The sequence below is a fragment of the Suillus subaureus genome (genome assembly GCF_016647635.1).
Source record: "Suillus subaureus strain MN1 chromosome Unknown BJ212scaffold_63, whole genome shotgun sequence".
In the NCBI taxonomy this organism is placed as follows: domain Eukaryota; kingdom Fungi; phylum Basidiomycota; class Agaricomycetes; order Boletales; family Suillaceae; genus Suillus; species Suillus subaureus.
The window spans coordinates 1-16,513 of record NW_024538619.1 but is presented as its reverse complement, the minus strand read 5'-3'; the positions used below and the strand labels follow the sequence as shown (position 1 = coordinate 16,513).

The 16,513-nt window shown below is 48.1% G+C and overlaps 7 protein-coding genes across 7 annotated transcripts; 3 read left to right on the top strand and 4 right to left on the bottom strand.

The window, feature by feature from the left end:
* On the bottom strand, positions 1–494 carry BJ212DRAFT_1394966 (uncharacterized protein; the record flags this gene model as incomplete). The annotated part of the gene is made up of 3 exons (XM_041337161.1): positions 374–494; positions 165–305; positions 1–103 (listed from the first exon to the last, which is right to left on the bottom strand). Coding segments are annotated over exons 1-3 (166 nt in total), but the record flags the coding sequence as incomplete, so codon positions are not given.
* Positions 495–1,756: 1,262 nt separating this feature from the next.
* BJ212DRAFT_1394950 (ferric reductase NAD binding domain-containing protein) lies at positions 1,757–4,550 on the top strand. Its single transcript, XM_041337160.1, has 11 exons — positions 1,757–2,331; positions 2,379–2,498; positions 2,548–2,573; positions 2,630–2,715; positions 2,762–2,905; positions 2,958–2,999; positions 3,051–3,583; positions 3,639–3,687; positions 3,740–3,804; positions 3,860–4,186; positions 4,242–4,550. The coding sequence occupies exons 1-11, from the start codon at positions 1,974–1,976 to the stop codon at positions 4,367–4,369; spliced, it is 1,878 nt and encodes a 625-aa protein (XP_041186706.1). The 5' UTR covers positions 1,757–1,973; the 3' UTR covers positions 4,370–4,550.
* Positions 4,551–4,685: 135 nt separating this feature from the next.
* Positions 4,686–5,822, bottom strand: BJ212DRAFT_1548715 (uncharacterized protein). Its single transcript, XM_041341890.1, has 3 exons — positions 5,272–5,822; positions 4,827–5,233; positions 4,686–4,769 (listed from the first exon to the last, which is right to left on the bottom strand). Exons 1-2 carry the CDS (start codon positions 5,416–5,418, stop codon positions 5,057–5,059), a joined length of 324 nt encoding a protein of 107 aa, XP_041186705.1. The 5' UTR covers positions 5,419–5,822; the 3' UTR covers positions 4,686–4,769; positions 4,827–5,056.
* Positions 5,823–5,908: 86 nt separating this feature from the next.
* BJ212DRAFT_1438670 (uncharacterized protein) lies at positions 5,909–7,966 on the bottom strand. Its single transcript, XM_041337746.1, has 4 exons — positions 7,399–7,966; positions 6,905–7,337; positions 6,589–6,851; positions 5,909–6,524 (listed from the first exon to the last, which is right to left on the bottom strand). Exons 1-4 carry the CDS (start codon positions 7,663–7,665, stop codon positions 6,378–6,380), a joined length of 1,110 nt encoding a protein of 369 aa, XP_041186704.1. The 5' UTR covers positions 7,666–7,966; the 3' UTR covers positions 5,909–6,377.
* A 1,806-nt stretch (positions 7,967–9,772) lies between these two features.
* On the top strand, positions 9,773–12,641 carry BJ212DRAFT_1571075 (uncharacterized protein; the record flags this gene model as incomplete). The annotated part of the gene is made up of 14 exons (XM_041342061.1): positions 9,773–9,906; positions 9,961–10,033; positions 10,064–10,119; positions 10,172–10,713; positions 10,763–10,816; positions 10,873–11,053; positions 11,113–11,203; positions 11,262–11,368; positions 11,423–11,627; positions 11,676–11,820; positions 11,872–12,038; positions 12,090–12,103; positions 12,155–12,277; positions 12,336–12,641. The coding sequence occupies 13 exons, from the start codon at positions 9,773–9,775 to the stop codon at positions 12,180–12,182; spliced, it is 1,797 nt and encodes a 598-aa protein (XP_041186703.1). The 3' UTR covers positions 12,183–12,277; positions 12,336–12,641.
* Positions 12,642–13,351: 710 nt separating this feature from the next.
* On the bottom strand, positions 13,352–14,622 carry BJ212DRAFT_1304441 (uncharacterized protein; the record flags this gene model as incomplete). The annotated part of the gene is made up of 5 exons (XM_041333612.1): positions 13,352–13,498; positions 13,551–13,813; positions 13,867–14,117; positions 14,191–14,297; positions 14,359–14,622. 5 exons carry the CDS (start codon positions 14,620–14,622, stop codon positions 13,352–13,354), a joined length of 1,032 nt encoding a protein of 343 aa, XP_041186702.1.
* Positions 14,623–15,580: 958 nt separating this feature from the next.
* On the top strand, positions 15,581–16,398 carry BJ212DRAFT_1304440 (S-adenosyl-L-methionine-dependent methyltransferase; the record flags this gene model as incomplete). Its single annotated transcript, XM_041333611.1, has 4 exons — positions 15,581–15,734; positions 15,793–15,981; positions 16,047–16,132; positions 16,192–16,398. Coding segments are annotated over 4 exons (636 nt in total), but the record flags the coding sequence as incomplete, so codon positions are not given.
* Between the last annotated feature and the right edge of the window lie 115 nt (positions 16,399–16,513).

The window sequence follows — 16,513 nt, the reverse complement described above, 5'->3', positions numbered from 1 at the left end:
AGGAACTATCGGACTGTCGTGTCAGAACCCATGTTTGCGGTTCGGACAATTGACGGCGTGCCTCAGGTAGCACCTCCCACCAACAAACCGAAGTTAGTCAAATGTGTATAGTATGCATGTCACATACCCGATCCAAAACTTGACGTCTCTTCACAATCAATCAGACAATCTTGCCCTCTCCTCAAGGCAGCAGAAGCGGGCTCGCGGCGAATGCGATTCTATGACGGACGGACATGTCGGTAAAAATGCAGGACTCCTACAAGTCTCGAAGTTCCGGGACCACTTGGGGACCACCTTAGGTTTCTGTAAGCCTTGTAGATGAACGAGGCCCAGGGATAAATCAAGGCTGACTGATAAGATGTCAACTTGACAGCGCCCGGTACTATCAACATTTCTTTAACACCAAAGGCCGTTTTGCATTAAATGACGAAAGCGCTGCTTAGTGCACGGATCATGACCCGCCACACATCTGCGCTGTATAAACCGTTCTGTGCATTAAGGGGTCAGCTGAAGTGTCGCATCATTCCGGTGTGCTCACATATTCCCTGCATTGTTGATAGATCAGTATTGATGATAAGCCCTTGTTTTCGTTCTGCCATAGAAGGTATGTTGACCCTCGAACCTGAGAATGTGATGAAATGACACATCAAGCAATGACACAGAGAAAAAAACATGTCAATCGCGCCATGGTCCGGGTTACGGGGAAATTCTCGACTTGGCTTTGATAGACCAATGGCAATAATTAGCACATTGTTCATCAAGATACCCATTTTCCCTGCTCTTCGGATCGGACTGCACCACGACTGTCGTGCCGTCATCGCTGGTTACCTGCACAGCACACCTTTCCATCAGATGCTTGAAGACGAAGACGTCTGTTGTGTCCAGCGCGTAAGACAAGATATATTCCCTGCCTGGAAAATGTTGAACATCTGTTGTTATTATGGAGTTTTTACATACCACTGTGGGATATTTAAAACACATTGACCTACAGATGCCAAATCTCGCCCATTCGGAGAAACAATCACAAGAACTACTATTTGCAATGTGACAAGGCAAGCGCCAGTACCGAGAGTGTTAACCTTATAATATTATGCAGGCGAAATGTCCGTTGGTTACAACGCTCTGGGCCGGAACTTCTTGTCATGGCCGGCTGTCATAAGTGTACTTTATCAGATAACCGTTATCAGATTAGTGTGATCAGATCACACGGACAGGGGTGACTGTTTTGTATGATTTTAAGTTTCAACATCTGTCGAATTCTGTCGTGAAAAAATAGTTACCCATTATTGAGGCGACGACGGAGCAGGTACGAGTCGGAAAAGGTTACAATTGACTCACGAGTTAACCCCGGTGAGGCGCTGGCATGCCATGTGTGTAGACCGCCCAGAGATCTGGCACAGGGGAGATTGAGGGGACGTACATTGAAGTAGAACTCCGAATATACCTAATCCAAATTTCAATGCCGCCCGATGAGAGCCGATGAGAACCGATCTGAGCCGCCCTCGCAGCTTCGGACCGCTAGTTACCACAGGATGCATTATGAGGGTAAGTGGCTTGGTAACTACGCGCAGATCGTCGTCGATGAGCACTGAGTACTGAGCGCCAATGGATGTTTCAATACGGCTAGTACTTTATTAGGCAGGTGGCCGTCGAGGTGGCGTCTAATCGTGTGTGCAATTCGAAGGTTTCGCGGAGTACCAATTATGGTGTAAAGTTAATTTTCCAAACGCGGCAACTCGAATATTTCGGTTTCCAAATTCCAACCTCCCAAGTGCGCATGATAACGTATATTTCTTTCGTCAGATGGCCTGACAGTCTCTATCTAATGTTTGAAATACTTATTTTTTCCCAGGCACTTCTGTATACATACTGCTGATTCATTTCATGTGGAGGTCGGCTATAAAGGGAGCCATGCTTCGAGGGCGGTCTAGCAACCCCTCGGTGTGAGTTTACTCGGGCTCTCTTCTTCATTCATGGCTGCCACCGACAAATCTCTGCGAGGCGCCCGAAACCATCTGTACCCGATTCAGGCGTGGTATTGCATTGGGCTTTTCATTTTCATCATTGCCATCTTCCAGTGGATTTCCTTCTTTCACTCCAAGTTCGCTGGGAGGCGTCAAATAACCAACGTCTCCGACCCAGAACATGCTTCTGTACACCGTCGCCGCGCTTTTTCTTGGCGTCGCATTCCATTAGGACTTGTCAATGCATACCGTGTCATTTCTTTCCGCTGGACACTCGAATTTGGCAAGTCATACGCCCTCAATATGGCTGAGGTTTTTGTGACCATGGCATACATCATTTTTCTCTTTGTATGGGCATTTATCAACAGTGAGTTCCTTGGTAATGTTACTGGTATATTCTGAGAAAGCTTCTAGCAACTGACCTTGAGGGCCGCACATTGGACATTACATACTGGTGCAACCGCTCGGGCATGCTGGCGGCGAGCCAGTTCCCACTGATCACTGCACTTGGAACTAAAAATAACATAGTATCCTGTACGGCTTATGTACTCGCTTCTTAACCTGCTTTGCTGACTGCTTGCAGTAATCACCGGTATCAGCTATGACAAGGCAAGTCTATTCATGATTTTCGTCGTTGCTTTGTTGTAACATGATTTTTCTCCAAGCTCAACTACGTCCATCGCATGATGTCTAGAGTCGTTTTTATCTTGCTCTGGGCTCATGGAGGCTGTGAGGTTGTCCGAAATGCACCGTACGTGCAGCACGCATAAAGGATGCAACGCACTCACACGATACAGATTCCAACCGTACTTCGCGCAGCAGTGGCTCATATGTGGCTTGATTGCCATGATCGCATTTACCATTCTATGTATTGTCTCCTTGCGCCCCATCCGAGCACAAGCATATGAACTTTTCTTCTACGTTCATTTCGCCATGGTGTTGTGAGCCCATTCCAGTTCTATTGCTTCTGCGGCACTCACGAAGTTCTTTTAGGATTTTCCTCATCGGTGCTTACGTCCACACACAAAATTTCGCGTGAGTTTCATCAAATACACAACCCAAATGTTCCATACTGATGATCACCAGATTCGCCTTCTGGATCTACCCCTGTTTTGTAATCTGGGGATTGGACCGCCTCATTCGCTTCCTTCGTCTAGTGGTGTTTAACCACTCATACTTTGGATTCAAGTCAGGATCTACGATGGATGCAACCGCTGAAGTCCTATCAGATGATTTTGTTCGGTTACGTTTCCACCGCCCCTCTCATTTCCACTGGACGCCTGGGCAAACTGCCTATCTTATCATGCCGTCCGTCTCACGCTTGCCATTCGAGGCCCATCCTTTCACCATTGCGAGCTTTAATTCTACCCTTTTTGATGTGCCCGAGGAACAGAAACCAACAAGCGAAAAACATGCTGAGAATAACCTCACAGAAGGGAATCTTGGTTCTAGTGCCCCATTCTGGAAAGAACTCGTATTTTTCATAAACGTGAGGGAGGGATTCACTGCGCGCTTGAAAGAAGCTGCCTTAAAAGGTGATAAAGTCAAAGTCTTTGTCGATGGACCATACGGGCCATCTCCTAACCTGGGTTCATATGACACATCCGTGCTCGTTGCTGGTTAGTGGTCGAATTTTGTACATCTTAACATTGCTCATATATGTCCCACTTTCAGGTGGATCCGGAGTCTCGTATGCGCTACCGGTATTATTGGATATAATAGAGTATGTCGACTGGATTGCCGGTTCTGTACATTTAACCTGTATTTTTTTTCAGGCGTGTCCGCAACGGTGAAAGCAGGTGCCGTCGTGTTGTTTTCATCTGGTCAATTCGGAGTGTCGGTAAGAATCGTCAATTCGAAGTTTGTGGCAAGGTTGATTCATCTATTCTCCCCAGATCATATTCGCTGGATCAATGATGTTCTTATCCGAGCACTCCGGCTTGCACCTCCTTCTTTGTCCATCTCAATCCACATTCACGTTACCGGTGTAGCAACACCTATTGAGACTTTACCACAATCGCATGGTTTAAATGATGACGCCAAACCTGCGCGCGACGATTCCCGCTCCGAGGTGGTAGAGTCGCAAGATGGAAAAGATACGGAAATAAGCAATAACTCCCTTTTCGCCATAGAGTCAGTCAAGCTTGCACGTGGAAGGCCCGACCTCCCAGCTATCCTCAGAGATGAAGTGACAGCGACGACGGGCAGGATGTCCGTTGGTGGTCAGTTTTCGCCTCCATACACTGCAGATGATGGTGACGCTTACTTTATTTTTAGTGTGCGGCTCACAGAGCATAGTTCGATCTGTTCGTGGTGCTCTTCGGTTCCCAGTGTCTAGCCCTCTCAGTGTGGCTAACGGTGGGCCGAGTGTGACACTACACATCGAGTCGTTTGGTTACGCTTGAAAGATCTTGGTTTCAACGTCTACATTGAAACTGTGACAGATCCTAGATATGATTGATATTTACGAAATGATTATACGCCCATGTACTTCAAGCGATTCTGGCAGATCCCAGAAAAGGGATATATCTAATCTTGTAAACAAAGAATGGGTAACTGGAACTACATGTAGGTCAGGGCGTGATTCATTATCAATAATGGGGAATTGCGGGATGGCCTTGAAGAATATACAATGACACGACAAATGAGTAATATCTTTGAAGATACTTTCAAAGCGACCTTCTCGCTCTCGGTCAATCGGGATCGGAGCTAAGACCTTGATTGCTCCATCGTCGGTCTCAGGGACGGGTTCTTCTGAACCATTTCCCGTATCAATGGTTCTACGAAGTCAAAGCCGTTATATCCCTGTCCAGCCAGTATCAGAGCGGTATCTGGAAATCAAGCAGAATTTAAATATCACACATCCAAAAAAGTTTCCTGAATAGCGTGACCAATGTAATAAACATCAGTAGGAAATGGATTTCGCGGTTTGAATTTTGAAGGATTTGAATTCTGGTACTGTCTTATAGCCTCCGAGGATGACCGGTTCAACAGGGTTTGTTACAAACGGGTCATATCAACGAGATAATCCAAAATCGATCAGAAAGTACCTCGTAGGACGCTGTAACGACTATAGTGCCTTGGAGTACATTTCAAATCACGAGTTCTTGCGGACGAAAGGGATGGAATAAGTCAATAAAAAGAAGCCTTGTATGCATCATGATGTTCAAGTTCATGCAGTCGCTACGCGCAAGTTGAGCGCTGAACACCAGGAGAGACAGGCAGACATATCGATGAGCTACACAGTTCTTGTGCATGAAATAGAGGCCCTGAACGGAGAGGCCAGTTGCCAAGTGTTTCAAAGTACTTTGAAGAGCTGGCGAAAACACTCAACGGCTTCCCCGAAAGTTTTAAACCAAGGGTCAGAGTAGTGCCGTAGGAGAGGCATGACCATAATGTCACATTCTTCACCTGGTATATGGAGGACATCCAGGACGGGAATGCAATGGTTCATATAATCCAATCGAAGAGGCTCCGATGTGAGGTAATAAGCGATATCAACCTCGAAAGGGTGGTCACATCGAAGGACGGATTTGAGTATAATAAATTCACCATCTGGAATTCGAGTAGGATCTAATACACAAGTGTACTAAGCGGTATGGTATGAGAGTCAATCAAACTTGTGTAACCTAGTGCACAGACACATACCCGAGGTTTGATCCAGTCTTCACATGCATGCATTTGATGTATCACGTTTTGGGAAGTCCCCTGCCAGGACAGAATCCAATCTGGTTTATACCAAGGGTGCAGCCGGTAACCACGGTTCTCCAACGGACGAGATTCTGGTCCGGTGTGTGGTGTTGGCACATCAATGCCTGAAGGCGTCATCATGATGGTACGTTCAGGATGTATCCAAGGACTCCCACGACCCATACTGAGATTGATTATTGATTATGTAATATTATTCATTACATTGGATGGCGGGCATTCCTGAATGCATTCATATATCCACGGTCCAGTCGCTCCAGTACCGCAGTTGGAAAGCATCTTGCCAACATGGGCGGCAATCCCCTTAATTAGGCTTCCTTGATGGTTAGGCCCACATAACGCGGACCCTAAGATAAGCCTTTTGAATATTCTATATCGTCCTCTAAATTTTGTACCAGTTGAAGGGGCACGGTGCCTTCTGGTAGCATCGCTCAGATTGCACAATTGTCAGGGGAGATAACTCACATATCTACTTGGTCTCAAAATCTAGTCTGACAATCTGATACCTGACGTGCTTCCCCTTCGCGCCTCTTGATGGTGGACTAAATCAAAAATACGACGAACTGTCACTGATAATGTCATACCGTAAGATAAACTGAAATAAACATTAATTATGATCATGATATCAGGTGTATACAGTAAGGTATCAGAACTGTGAAATCGACATCTATTCGATTCCAAGGTATATTACTTGCAAAGCCCGTCTCACAATCTGCTTATCTGCTGGTCATTCTCCGGCGCAAAGGGCCAATCGGAATAACCTGTCGGTGTAAGATTACCGGGCACGTACCACGTTGCTTGGTCACCCCGCTCAAGCGCGATATTCTTCAGCAGACGGAATGGAAGATCGGGCTAGGAAACGAGCCCACGTCAGTCATTGCCAAGTCTGGGGCGGGGGGTGGGCGTAGACACTCACGTTTGGCATAAACAACCTCCCGAATCCAATAAGGCCACCTTTCCTGTCTACCGTCTCAATCGCGCTATTCCGCGTATGTCCGTTTGTGCTGATGAACGCGCTACCTTCAACCCCACCCCAGATATCACGGATGAAATCGCTGTTTTTGTCAGCAGTGATTTCGGCAGGCATCGGCTCCACGACGTGGAGGTATGCGAGTTTGTGTTTGCGCAGCTGCTCAACCAAGTAGGAGAACTGATGTTTGGGATCTGCCATGCCCATACCTGCACCACAAATCAGCTAAATAAAGGTCGGCACTACTGAACGATCCACGTACCATTGACTCTGCCCCACGGGCTTATTCGGAACGCCGTCCTCTCAGCACCAACGGCCTTCACAACGGCATCTGTGACTTCGAGTGCAAACCTTGCCCGATTCTCGATGCTTCCACCGTATTCATCTGTACGCTGGTTGGTGACATCTTGTATGAATTGATCGATCAAATAGCTGTTCGCTCCGTGAATTTCAACGCCATCGAAGCCAGCTCGAATTGCATTTTTTGCGGCAGCGGCATACGTGGCAACGTACTCCTTGATTTCATCCGTGGTGAGTGCGCGTGGCACGTCCGTTTTTCCCGGGATAGCGATGGCTGAAGCACTGACGTACGGGCTATTGTTCTCCTTGGCAAGGACGGGTGTTTCTGCCGTACGCCCGAGTGCCCAGAGTTGTAGGAAAATGAAAGAGCCCTTCTCGTGAACTGCTTTTGTTACCTGTAGTCCGGGGCGTCAGTCAGCTCTCATCGATCTCATCATTGAGCGACACACAACACACCTTTTTCCACTCCTCCACATGAGCATCGGTGTATATCCCAGGCACATTATTGTAACCACCGGCCTTCTGAGATATGAATGTGGCCTCTGTGACAAGAAGAGTGCCGGGGGTAGAGCCTCTCTGAGAGTAGTACGCTGGCGCTTGTGGGCCTGGGACATGATTTGCGTGTGCACGTACGCGGGTGAGTGGGGCAAGGACGACGCGGTGCTGCAAGCCGATGTTGCCTATACGGATGGGAGAGAAGAGTGCAGATATCGAAGAAGACATCGTGATCTATTGCAAACTAGGAGACACTAGGTATGAAATGCTTGGAATATTGGAGAGACGGTGATCCATGCTCGTGTATTTTATAGCCAACCTTTCCTTCGCTCAATAGAAGATGGATTTGTGATCAAGTAGAGAGTACTTCCAGCCATCGAGAAAAACCTCGGTGCACCGAGAATTCATGACTGATTCTGAGCAACGATGGCGTTCGAAAGAACTGATAAGCTGTCATCGATTACAAACATTTCACAGCTGTGCGACACTGCGGCTGCCATTACATAATGTCATCGTCTGTCATCCTCCGAGTTAATAACGTTAATGAATGAACTGGCTGACAAAGTCCTGGCCGAGACATGCAAAGCAGGATCTCAAATGCCCATCCGAATCGAACGTCGAACTAGTAAGCAAGCTCAATTTTAGTAGGACATCATCGCGGGCATCATTGACGACAGGTCACACAATAGAGTAGCAGGGCATCATCGGATGATGTCCTGCTAGGCTGCTACTCTGTTGTTACCATTATTCCCACCTCGAACGAGCTGTTCGACGAACATGGCATGCACGACTTACTACAACGTTCATTAACGTTAACATCAACTCAGGTTCATTCTTTGACACTACCCCCCTCTTAGCTCGCCTTGACTATAGTGATCTCGAGCACTCGCAATAGTTGGCGCAACGGACATCCTCGTTCATGGATAGCAGGCAGGAAGATGCAGATATGGGTGGTGCCACCCAGGTGCTTTTCGGTCTCTCGCATCAGTAGCTGCTGCTGGTGTGAGCTGAGATCTTGCTGCAGCTTTTGATGCGCTTCTTGAAGTTTGGAGCGTTCTTGTTGGTCCTTTTCTTTCTCGCTTTGCTCCTAGTAGCCTAACCTGAATTTCATCGGCCTCCTTGCTAGCTTTTTCAGAATGTTCGTAAGCCGGATATTTTCCGTTTTCAGGCGGCTCTTGTCTTGGGCCCAAACTTGATGCCACAGCTCGAGTTTCCTCAGCTTATCTCCACTGATATACGCCTGTCCTCCATTCTCTCCATTCGAGCAGACGTTCATTCGTTTAAACGTTACGGACGAAACGCAGAGATTTCAGCCAGACAAAAAACGCGCGAGATCGGCGTAACCACCAACACATGAGGAACGGGAAGCTAGCTAAGGCATGGGTACAGTGAAGCCTTTAAATGGTAAGAACCCGTAGGTTGGCAGGTTCATGGTTGTATTGGTCGCAAGGTGACGAACGTTCACTACATATTGAAGGGCTATGTCATGTGGTAGAAGCATGTTCATTTCTGCATCGTGTCCGGTATGACGCCCATTAAGGCGGCGCGTCGAAGGCACGCTGTGGTAGCGTTCCAATTCACCTCAGAGATCACACTGCGGACCGCGTGTTCGGTAGTCATTTTGTCCTCACATCAGTCCCTTAGTTATGCTGTGGTCAGTCACAGCGGCATGTTGCTACACTTTCAGGCTGGGCCGCGGTGTGTTATCCACCAATTTAGACGGCATTATCCATGGTGCATGACAATCTGGGTGTATTACACACCGCTGATATGGTTTTGTAATATGGTCGTTCTTTGTCAGATCTTGATTTGTATGGTTTTGGTGTCATTTTAACCGTGTCTCCGCCTATACATGAGCGTAGTCCTGTTGGCGCAGGTTAGCTGGAACGAATACCGTTCTGTGACATCAATCACCGCAGCAAGCCCATCAATTCGTGGAATTTTGCACCGACGAATTCCACACAGAAGACGTTATATTCCTTACCCGAGCAGAGCGCAAGTAGTTTGTGCATCACTGAAGCACCTATCTGTTTAGGCTTATGGGGTGGCCTCGAGGCATCCATCGACCGTTCATTTCCTGGTCTGGCACTTTCTATCTAGAACACTCAGGAACTTCCCGTATCAGGGTTAGTTGGCTAAGCCCAATCACTCTCTGCAGATCACTCGCATCAGACCTCAAGACTGACACGAACAGTATGCCCTATTGCCCCCATATTGGATTATCATCCGTTAAACGTTGTAGGTGAGTCGTGAACGGATAAACATCCATGCGGCCTCTACCATAAGGTATAAGACAGTGTGAACAACGTACGACATCCATTCAGTTACGCAAGAAATGCTTCCCCGTCGGCCGTATCGTGGATCAGTCCGCAAACTGGTCCTTGCCTTCGACGTAGGCACTACATACAGTGCGATTTCCTACTGTATACTTGATCCTGGAGAAGTTCCAAGGATCGAGCCTGTCACCAGGTCAGTTTTCGAGTATAACATACTTGATTCATTGCCGATCATTACGAATATTAGATATCCAGCCCAAGAGCACAGCGGAGGGAACTCGAAAATACCCTCTATACTCTACTATGATTCAAATGGAATCGTCCGTGCTATCGGCGCTGAAGCATGACAGGAGGATATTATCGAAAGGGCTGAGGAAGAAGGATGGATAAAGCTTGAATGGTTTGTGTCGCGAATAGTGGAATTTGTATTTACTTAACTGACCACGATAAACATTTAGGTGGAAATTGCACCTTCGGGCCAGAAATTTGACCGCCAACCATATCACCGACAATGACATCCCACCACTTCCACGAGGTAAAAATGCCGTCGAGGTTTATGGCGACTTCATGCAATACCTCTTTTGTTGTGCACGCAGCTATATCGAGGAGACTCATCCAAGTGGATCTAATCTTTGGCGGTCACTCGAAAATCGTATCGAATTTGTCCTTACACATCCAAACGGCTGGGAGGGCCCGCAGCAGAAACAGATCAGGCTAGCCGCCGTCCTTGGCGGTCTAATTCCCAACACAGAAGACGGCATGGCACGTGTCCATTTGCTGACTGAAGGAGAAGCGAGTTTGCATTACTGTGTCGCTACTATCCTGGCCTCAGATGCATTGTCGAAGACACCAATGCTTGCATCTGAAGATGGCGAAGACGATCACAGCTCGCCGGGCCAAGGTGTTGTCGTTATCGATGCAGGTGGAGGGACACTCGATCTTAGCGCCTACTCGATGACTTTATCCCCGACGCTGATCGAAGAGATTGCTGCAGCCGAATGTAAGTGACATGCGACTGTTGGAACCATGTCTTACTCTCCACTCCTTAGGTCGACTCCAGGGTTCTGTATTCGTGACTCGTCGTGCTCACGGTCTTCTTCAAGGTTTGCCAGCATGTTCGTGTTAGCCATGCTACGTCCTTGTTGATTTGACTTGACAGAAAAATTATCCAGCAGTCGTTTCGGCACACCGGATGTAGTCCAACAAATGACAGACATCTTCGACAACACCACCAAACTTAGATTCCGCAACCCGGAAGACTCATCCTACATCAAGTTCGGTGCCGTCCGCGACAAAGATCCTCAGCACGATATTCGCAACGGTCAGCTTAAATTGAGTGGGTAAGTCTTGTAGTGTAGTCTTTCGCAGCCTTTATGTCTAACGTGTTGCTACTGAAAAGACAAGACGTAGCAAAACTCTCTGAACCCTCCATCAGCGGTATCATTGAAGCTTTCGAAACTCAAAGAAAGGCTGCGGGCACTCCGATCACAGTAAGTTGACATTATTGAGCTTAATCGGAAAGTGCGCTGACCGGCATGTCACACGAAGTTTGTATTTTTCGTTGGAGGCTTTGCTGCGAGCGACTGGATGTTCGCCAAGTTGCAAGCGTACTTCCAGTCGCTTGGTATTAGCTTCAGTCGACCAGACAACCATTGGTGAGCGCCAACAACTGACAAAATCCTCGTGCTGTGCTCACGGATGCTGCTTAGCAATAAAGCTGCTGCAGACGGCGCTGTGTCACATTTCATTGATCATCTTGTATCGTTCCGTGTGTCCCGTTTCACATACGGCACCGAATGCAGCGTTCCATTCAACCCATTCGATATAGAGCATCGCGCCAGGCAAAAGGATGTTTTCCGAAGCACCTCGGGAATTCCTGCCCTGCCTCGTGCATTTTCATCCATACTGACCAAGGTAATTCTTTTGACTTGCTTTGGTAGGTCAGTTGCTCAGGCGTAGCAGGGAACACGGGTCTCTGAGCAGCAAGAGTTCAGTGAGACATTCGTAATCCGACGGTATAATCAAGCCGTATGTAACCGAGTCGAAGTCGACATCATGGCGTACAGGGGCCTCCTCCCCACACCGGAATGGATGGATATAGAGCGAAGTAGTCACACGCATTGTTGCCAATCACACTGATGTTTACCGGATTAACCAGGTTCATTCTCGGTGGTGTGCACCGTCCGCGCAGACACATCAAAAATTGCTGAGAAACTCGCACCCAAGCGCTCCATCGAAGGTTCCACGTATTATGCCATGGAGATCAAAGTCATTCTTCTCCCCGGGTCGACAGAATTGAAGGCTGCGATCAGCTGGGAAGAGGGAGTAAGTCATCAGTTTCCTGATAACGTTGCTAGCCTAACCTGTGCGTCTCAGGGAGAGGAAATACGGTAATTTCACATGCTGACATCTTCGTTTCATAATTCTGACTACATTCACAGAATTCCAGCAGAAGTTGTTTTTCGATGATGAGCAGGAAGAAGCCTAGTCGTTCTGTAGAGCCACCTCACTCACGTACTATGCGGTGAGTCCGCAGCGTCCTATGGCTTCTCGAGGTTGTAATTGTGCGCTCCTATCTATGAGTTTGCTTTCGAACTGCCAAACATGTCATTTGTTCATCAGTTTCTTACCGGTGGCAGCACCATATCGGACTTGCATACGAACTTTGAACATCTCGACTGGATGACAGAGTGTTGAAGTGATCGAGTTGCGAAAGCGAATGGTGCAACAAACCTGGACCGTAAAGCGCACCTTTGTATCTCCTATTGCGAGAAATAACAACAAGGCGTTCGCCTAATCTCTTTCTCGCTCATATTCTTATTAACAACACACAGTTTTATCGTTGTGTCCCATGAACCAGTGACCAGCACTGTTCCATCAGGAGAAAAATCCAGCGAGGTGATATAAGTGAGCGATTCCCCAGTTTCTCCGTGCCAGGCGATGACCTCTCCGTCTCTATCACCGCCTGCTATCAATTACCCATCTTGTGAGACAGCCGAACCGTCTCATCGTCCGAGCCTGTTACCATTCGTTTTTGATCGGGGAATGCTGCAACTGATAGCCTTCTAGCTCTCGCAGGGGTGTAGTGATTGGAATGAGCTTGGACATTTTACTGGAGGTTGATAGCGTTGGTTGAGGTCGAGGAGGGATTGTATCCTTCTTTGAGCTGCAGAGGTGCGTATATTGTGCGTTTTATGCTGCTTCGCTGCGTCAACCAGCCTCGTTTTCACGGACGCCCGGGATATGAGGTTTCCACACCTCCATTACTGATACGGCAAGAATGCACCATATTGTCATACCCACTATTCCTCAGGCCCACAGAGCGTTGACCGTAAGATAAGCCTTTGAATGTTCTGCATCGTCCTCTTAAGGTTTGTACCAGTTGAAGGGGCAGCGTGCCTTCTGGTGGCATCGCTCCGATTGCACAGCTGTCAGGGGAGCTAACTCACATATCTACTTAGTCTCACAATCTAGTCTGACCAGATCAAAAACATGACGAACTGTCACTGATAATGCCATACCGTAAATAAAGCGAAATAAAGATTAATCGATCATGATATCAGGTATAGACAGTAAGGTATCAGAAGTGTGAGGTCAACATCTACTCTATTCCAAGGTATATCACTTGCAAAGCCATGTCACAATCTGCTTATCTGCTGATCATTCTCTGGCGCATAGGGCCAATCTGAATAACCTGTCGGTGTGAGATTACCGGCCATGTACCATGTTGCCTGGTCACCCCGCTCAAGCGCGGTGTTCTTTAGCAGACGGAATGGAAGATCGGGCTAGGAAAGGCGGCACGTCAGTCACTGCCAAGTCCGGGGGGAAAAGGCTCACGTTTGGCATAAACAACCTCCCGAATCCAACAAGCCCGCCTTTCTTGTCTACCGTCTCAATTGCGCTATTCCGCGTATGTCCGTTTGTGCTGATGAATGCGCTCCCTTCAACCCCATCCCAGATATCACGGATGAAGTCGCTGTTTTTGTCAGCAGTGATTTCGGCAGGCATCGGCTCCACGACGTGGATGTACGCGAGTTTGTGTTTCCGCAGCCGCTCAACCAAGTAGGAGAACTGAGGTTTGGGATCTGCCATGCCCATACCTGCACCACAAATCAGCTAAATGAAGATCGGCACTATTTAATGATCCACGTACCACTGAACACACCCCACGGGCTTATTCTGAACGCTGTCTTCTCAGCACCAACGGCCTCCACAACGGCATCTGTGACTTCGAGTGCAAACTTCGCGCGATTCTCGATGCTTCCGCCATATTCATCTGTACGCTGGTTGGTGACATCTTGTATGAACTGATCGATCAAATAGCCGTTCGCGCCGTGAATTTCAACACCATCGAAGCCAGCTCGAATTGCATTTTTGCGGCAGTAGTATACGTGGCAACGTATTCTTTTATTTCATCCCTAGTGAGTGCGCGTGGCACGTCTGTTTTTCCCGGGATAGCGATCGGTGAGGCACTGACGTAGGGGCTATTGTTCTCTTGGCAAGGACGGCTGTTTCTGCCGCACGGCCGAGCGCCCAGAGTTGTAGGAAAATGAAAGAGCCCTTCTCGTGAACTGCTTCTGTTACCTGCAGTCGAGGATGTGAGTCAGCTCTCATCGATCTCATGATCAAGCAAGATACAACATACCTTTTTCCACTCCTCTACATGGGCATCGGTGTATATCCCAGGGACATTATCGTAACCACCAGCTTTCTGTGATATGAATGTGGCCTCTGTTACAAGGAGAGTGCCGGGGGTAGAGCCTCTCTGAGAGTAGTACGCTGGTGCTTGTGGGCTTGGGACATGATTTGCGTGTGCACGTAAACGGGTGAGTGGGGCGAGGACGACGCGGTGCTGCAAGCCGATGTTGCCTATGCGGATGGGAGAGAAGAGTGCGGAGATCGAAGACATGTTGATCTATGAGACACAAGGTATGAAATGCTTGGAATATTGGTATTGATGGGAGAGACGGTGATCCATGCTCGTGTGTTTATAGCCAACTCTCCCTTCAAGATGGATTTGTCAGGTTGTGCACCGGTAGAGAGTACTTCCGGCCATCCTCGATGTACTGAGTAACGATGGCGTTCGAAAGAACTGATGTGAGATTATCAATTACAAACATTTCACAGCTTTTTTCATCAAACTGCGGCTGTTACCATTAATGTCATCAACCAACCACGTCTGTCATCCTTGGCTGACAAAGCCCTCGTCGAGACATGCCCGTCAAGTAAGCAAGCTCTGCGGGACAGGCCCATCATTGACGAAGCACGATGATGTCCTGCTACTACCCCACCTCGAACGAGCTGTTCAACGAACATGGCACGCACGACTAACTACAACGTTGATTAACATTAACGTTGACTCAGGTTCACTCTTTGACATTACCGTCATCCTCTTGGCTCGCCTGATCTCGAGCACTCGCGATGGTCGGCGCAAGTAATCCTGGACAGCAGGCAGGAAAACTAAGAAGACAACAAAGCCAATGAGTCACGACAAATGTGGCATCCAGGGTGGTTGGGACTGCCAACCCGGCTCTACTTGTAATAGTAACAATATGTTTTGCTCCCTTCTGAAAGACTGAATCTATCCGTTTTTGTCACCTGGTTCAACGGTATCGAGAAGTTCTATATATTAGTGGACTGAAGCAGTTAACATACCGATCATGATGGAACCGGGCATATGACGGGTTCCCGTAGTCTCCTCTTAAGGGATGGGATTACAAGTACTTCCGATAGCACCGACGACCATATCTACATCGAAGACCATCTGACACGTTGGGCAATGGGTATTTATATTCCCGTGCGTCCTCATGAGTAGTCCTTAAGTGTTATCGTCAACTACGTGGACACTCGCTCACGCTGCCTCTGCGATGGCGACTTTCGGCAAATCCTCCTTTGACACCGCCATCTATGCGACTTTCAGACCGACCTATCCTAGGTCCCTCTTTGACTTCGTATTCCGGTACCACGAGCGCAACAAGGGTGCAAGATGGGACAGAGCAGTAGACCTAGGTTGTGGGACGGGTCAGTTCTAGCTGTATTCAATTCGAAGGACTTGAACTATTGACATTCGGCATTCCAGGTCAAGCAACAGTCGAGCTCACACCATTCAAGCGCGTCACTGGCGTCGACCCAAGCCCTAAGATGATTGAAGTTGCTCAAGATACTCTCAAGAAGACGCCAGTGAGCACTGGTCAATATGAGTACATTCAGGCGAGCGCAGAGAGTCTACCATTCTTGGAGGATAGCAGTGTGGATCTAGTCATTGGTGGTGCGTGTGTTAGACAGGATAAACTCTATCATACTGTTTATTCATGGGTGTTTGTGTGGTTGTAGCCCAGGCAGGCCATTGGTTCGATTGGAACAAAATGTGGCCTGAGCTCGCAAGGGTGCTGAGGAAGAATGGGAGTGCTGCATTCTGGGTATGTATTCCCATCTCCAAGCTATTACTCGTCTGACTCTTAACATTTGCTTGACTTAGATTTACTCCGAGTTCCGCTTCACCGGCTATCCGTCACTCACAAAGAGAATCAACGCTTATAGCCAAGGCCTTGACCCACTGCACAGCGTCGGCCCATACTGGCAGCAACCCGGCCGTTCGATTTTAGAAAACCACTTGGTTGCAGTACCAGATGGGAATGAAGTTGTACCAGGGCGTTCAGTGATTTCGAGAGAGTCTTCTTCACAGGTTTGTCTTGGACTTATCGTTACGCGAAACTGCACTAATGCATCGCAGGCGACCACTACCCATCTCTCCCTTCCCACGCTCCGTGATTATGCGCAAGAAGATGACGTGGGATGAC

Bases quoted from the DNA above. Each gene is read 5' to 3' on its own strand.
- BJ212DRAFT_1394950 (XM_041337160.1), top strand. From the start codon at position 1,974: ATGGCTGCCACCGACAAATCTCTGCGAGGCGCCCGAAACCATCTGTAC. The intron at 3,805-3,859 runs GTAAGAATCGTC...TATTCTCCCCAG, and splicing joins CTGGTCAATTCGGAGTGTCG to ATCATATTCGCTGGATCAAT. The intron at 4,187-4,241 runs GTCAGTTTTCGC...CTTTATTTTTAG, and splicing joins GGGCAGGATGTCCGTTGGTG to TGTGCGGCTCACAGAGCATA.
- BJ212DRAFT_1548715 (XM_041341890.1), bottom strand. From the start codon at position 5,418: ATGAACCATTGCATTCCCGTCCTGGATGTCCTCCATATACCAGGTGAA. The intron at 5,234-5,271 runs GTACTTTGAAAC...CTCTCCGTTCAG, and splicing joins GTTTTCGCCAGCTCTTCAAA to GGCCTCTATTTCATGCACAA.
- BJ212DRAFT_1438670 (XM_041337746.1), bottom strand. From the start codon at position 7,665: ATGTCTTCTTCGATATCTGCACTCTTCTCTCCCATCCGTATAGGCAAC. The intron at 7,338-7,398 runs GTGTGTTGTGTG...CCCGGACTACAG, and splicing joins ATGTGGAGGAGTGGAAAAAG to GTAACAAAAGCAGTTCACGA. The intron at 6,525-6,588 runs GTGAGTGTCTAC...CTCGTTTCCTAG, and splicing joins GGAGGTTGTTTATGCCAAAC to CCCGATCTTCCATTCCGTCT.